The 4,424-nt window shown below is 70.2% G+C and overlaps 1 protein-coding gene across 1 annotated transcript in view; it reads right to left on the reverse strand.

Moving 5' to 3' along the window:
* Positions 1-110: 110 nt before the first annotated feature.
* The window catches only part of H696_05707 (hypothetical protein), a gene marked incomplete at its 3' end in the record, with an annotated part of 7,686 nt that continues 3,372 nt past the window's right edge, over positions 111-4,424 (reverse strand). The window contains exons 5-9 of the mRNA XM_009499520.1: positions 3,764-4,350; positions 3,140-3,398; positions 2,909-2,989; positions 1,882-2,707; positions 111-1,495 (exon numbers count right to left, since the gene is read on the reverse strand). Coding sequence (XP_009497795.1) covers positions 111-1,495; positions 1,882-2,707; positions 2,909-2,989; positions 3,140-3,398; positions 3,764-4,350 — 3,138 coding nt within the window. The remainder of the gene's footprint in view (positions 1,496-1,881; positions 2,708-2,908; positions 2,990-3,139; positions 3,399-3,763; positions 4,351-4,424) is intronic.

Below are 4,424 nucleotides of genomic sequence, written 5' to 3' on the forward strand. Positions count from 1 at the left end.
CCCGCCGCCCCGTCTCGCCCCGCCGGCGGCCAGGCCTCCCCCGTGTGTGGGGAGGGGGGGGGGGGCCACACGCAGCCACAACTACCGCCTCGCTTCCGCCCCCGGCCGGTTTACAGATCGTCGACCGTCAAGAACTCCTGACCGTCGGCACCACCAAAGTGCGACAGGTCCGTGGCGAAGGGGTTCCGCTGCAGGTCCCCGGGCACCTTGATGGCGGCGGCAGTGGCAGCAGCCTCATCGAAGGGCCTGCTGAGGGACCCGGACAGGGAGGCAGCCGAGGACGACCAGTCATGCACGCTGCTGACGCTGCCGCCACTGAGCAGCTGGCTGGCGCCGGCATCGACCGGGGAGGACATGCCGCCAAGGCCGAGCTCCGCCTTCGGGCCGCCACCACCACCACCACCGCCGCCGCCGTTGCTCGGAGCACCGGCCGCCGAGGAAGCGGCCGCGGGGGGGGTGGCCCCGGCGACGGCAGCAGGAGCGGGCGACACGGCAGCCCCCATGAAGAAGGGATTCGGCGCCCAGCCACCGGCGATCGGCAGCTCGACCGGGGCATTCTGCTGCTTCTCCCTTGCGGACAGGAGCGGCTGCTGGTCGCCGGCCGGGCGACGCGGGCCACCATGGCCGCCGCCGCCGCCGCCGCCGCCACCGCCGCCGGCCGCCGACGAGGTGGTCACGCTGCGCAGCAGCGACACCCGCGGCGAGGGGGCCGGCGTGCCGGACAGCGACTTGGACTTGGACGAGCCGACGACGCCGCCCGGTGCCACGGCCCGGAGGCCGCTGCCAGCGGCGGCGGGCCCACTCGGAGGGGGGGGCAGCGGCCGCAGCGCCGTGGCCGGCGACGATCCCACCGAGAAGGGGTGCTGCTGCTGCGGCGGCGCCATCGCCACAGCCACAGGCAGCCCCTCGGCCAGCGACGGCGACAGCGAGGACAAGGAGGACCCCGGGCCGCCTGTCACCACCACCTGCCGGAGCTCATGCGACTCGGGCATGCCGATCTCCGGCGTCGAGCGGAAGAGCCCGCGCCGGGTGGCCGGCGCGGCCACGCCGTCATCCTCGATGTCCAGGGCCGAGGCCCGCTCGGCCGACGAGGGGGCCGCCCAGCGCGAGGAGCTTGGCCCGGCCGCCAGCCGGTCAATCATCCGGCCCAGGGCATAGACCGGGGCAAAGAGCGCCGCCCGGGCCCGGACCACGAGACCCTGCGGCCGGACGGCGTCGCCCTCGGCCGCCGAGCCGACCGTCGGCCGGCGGTACCGCCGCAACGCCAGCGACGACAGGACCACCGACACCGACGACAGGGACATGGCCATGCTGGCCACGATCGGCGGCATCAGGATGCCCACCGGCACCAGCACACCGGCCGCAATCGGGATCACCACAATGTTGTAGATGGTGGCCCACACGAAGTTGTACTGAATCCGCCGGTAGGTCGACCGGCTCAGGTCGATGGCCGTCACCACGTCGAACAGGTCGTTGTTGATGAGGACAATGTCGGCTGGGGCCATGCGTGCCGCCGGAGCACGAGCGAGGCAGGGCCCAGGGAAGCAGGGGCACAGCGCGAGAGGGCGGGAAAGTCAGCAAGGCCATCCGAGAGGAGCCCCCGACTGCCGGGGGGGGGGCACGGAGGTGGTGATGGCGGATGGTGATAGCACTGATGACGAGTCGCGGGAGACAGAGAGGGAGAAAGGGGGCATCGAGGAGAGAATGCCGAAAAGCTGGCTGGCTGGCTGGCCGGCTGGCTGGCTGGCTGGCTGGCTGGCTGGCTGGCTGGCTGGCTGGCTGGCTGGCTGGCTAACAAACAAACAAACAGACAGACAGACAAGCAGACAGACGGAAAAACAGAAAAAAAAAACAGAAAAAAACACAGAAAACCAGACGTACCAGCCTCCACAGCCACGTCGGTCCCCGCGCCAAGGGCAATGCCCACATCGGCTTGGGCCAGGGACGGCGAGTCATTGATCCCGTCGCCGACCATGGCCACCACGCGCATGGCCGTCTCGGGGGAGCTGCGCGACACGCCAGACCGCCGGGGCCCGCCGGACTGCTGGCCGGCCTCCAGATCGAGGCCGGCAGGGTCGGCGATGGCCGCATCCGGGCCCAGGAAGTCCCGGATGACCGACGACGGGCCCAGATGCCCCGGGTCCCGGGCGTTCAGCGCCCCGATCCCCTGCAGCAGGCGGATGTAATCGATCTTCCCCTCGGGCCGGGCCTCGGAGCAGATGTGCGACGCGTCGACGCCCACCTGCCGGGCGATGGCCGCCGCCGTGGACCGCTGATCGCCGGTCAGCATGTGCACCTGGATGCCCATGGCCTTCAGCCGGAGGATGGCCTCGCGCGAGTGGGCCTTCGGCCGATCCGACAGCCCGACAAACCCGGCCAGCCGGCCGGCCGCCGCCGCGTAGATCACCGTCTGGCCCTCCTGCTCGAGGAAGCGCGCCTCGTCGATGGCCAGCCGATCGGAGTCGGTCAGCCGCGCGGGGCCGCCCCCGCCGCCGGGCGGGGCGCCAGCCTCCGGCTCCGCCGCCTCCGGCTCCTCCTCCTCCTCCGCGCCATCCTCCGCGTCACCGCACACGAAGCGCCGGTTCCCGACGCGCACCGCGACCGACGGGCCACCACGCGACGGCACCAGTGTCGCGACAATGCCACTACCGACCACCACATCAAAGGAGTCCACCGTGAAGGCCGCCAACGCTTCCTTCGACAGATTCTACAGCCGGATGAGCGCACGCGCCCAAAGGCCATGAGCCGGGGGGGGGGGGGGGGGAGGGGAGGAGGCGCGGTGTGTGAGAGAGACGCGCCAAACGGGGGGTGGCTGCACTCAGAGAGAGAGAGAGAGAGAGAGAGAGGGGCACCGCCAAAGAAAGGGGGGGTGGAAAGGCAAAGGGAAGAGGGAGGGAGGCTCACGCACCTGCTGCGCGAAGTGAACCAGCGATTGGGCCAGCGGGTGCTCGGAGTTGGCCTCGGCCGCGGCCAGCAACGACCAGAAGGTCTGCTCCGCCGGGGTCAGGGCCCCGGGGTTGGCGGCGCCCGACCGGGCCGGCGCCGCGGCCAGGCTGGCCCGGCTGCCGGCCGGTGTGGAGGCGGCGGTCGAGCCCGATGCCCGGCCCCCCCCGGTGCTGCTGGAGGTCGCCGGCCGGACCAGCGACAGCTGCGGCCCGGAGAGCAGGGCCCCGGGCCGGGCGTCTGTCATGACCCGGTATGCCGAGATGGTCAGCTTTCCCTGGGTGATGGTGCCGGTCTTGTCGAAGACCACGTCGGTGATTCGGTGGCCAAGCTCCAGCGGCTGGCCGCCCTTGATCAGGACCCCGAGCCCGGCCCCGACGCCGGTGCCCACCATGACGGCGGTTGGCGTGGCGAGCCCCAGGGCGCAGGGGCACGACACAACGATCACGGTGATGCTGCGTGCGCGCGAGGTCGCCCCAGAGCGGGCAAAAGGGTCAGTACGAGGGATAGCCCGCGCTCCAGGGGGGGGGGATCTGGCGTGCAGGAGGGGGGGCGAGAGAAGAGGAGAGAGAAGAGAAAGAAGCGAGAGAGGAAGAGAAAGAAGCGAGAGAGAGGAAGAGAAAAAGAGAGGGAAATAAAAAAGAGAACGAAAAAGAGAACGAAAAAGAGAACGAAAAAGAGAACGAAAAAGAGAACGAAAAAGAGAGAGAGATAGAGAAAAGGCGCCAGGCAACGCAGAGCAAGCACGCACCACAGACGCAGCGCAAAGGAAAAGGTATTCATGGTGGCATCGCCCATCTCCGGGTCGGCGTCGGCCGACGCGGCCCCAATCCCAAACATGCCGGCGTGCATGGACACCGGCGGCGAGTAGCCGCCCACCTTGATCAGGAGCATCCAGAAGACGAACGTGCACGCGGCCAGGCCCAGGACCGCCGGCACAAAGATCCCGGCAATGCGATCGGCATACTGCTGGATCGGGGCCTTGGACATCTGGGCCTGGCCCACCAGCCGGGCAATCTGCGACAGGGCCGTGTCGTCCCCGGTGCGGGTGACCCGCATCAGCAGCGCGCCGGTCTGGTTGACCGTCCCGCCGATGACCCCGGACCCGGGGCGCTTGGTCACCGGGATGGCCTCGCCGGTGACCAGGGACTCATCCACATGCGACTGGCCCCAGACCACCTCGCCATCGGTGGGGACCCGCTCGCCCGGGGCCACACGCAGCACGTCCCCCACCTCCACCAGATCCAGGGCCAGGAGCTCCGCATCATCGACAGCCCCGGTGGCCGGGTCGAATTGCACCAGCGTCGCGGCCGACGGCTTCAGCGACAACAGGCGAATGAGCGCCTCGGAGGTCTTGCCCTTGGCCAGATTCTCCAAGTACCGGCCGAGCGTGACAAACGTGACCAACTACACGCCCGGGCACCGACGCGAGGGAGGGGCCGCCGGGCAAGGAGGGCCAGAAGAGGAAGTGAAGCGCCGGG

Source organism: Fonticula alba (assembly GCF_000388065.1).
Source record: "Fonticula alba strain ATCC 38817 unplaced genomic scaffold supercont2.13, whole genome shotgun sequence".
Classification (NCBI taxonomy): domain Eukaryota; order Rotosphaerida; family Fonticulaceae; genus Fonticula; species Fonticula alba.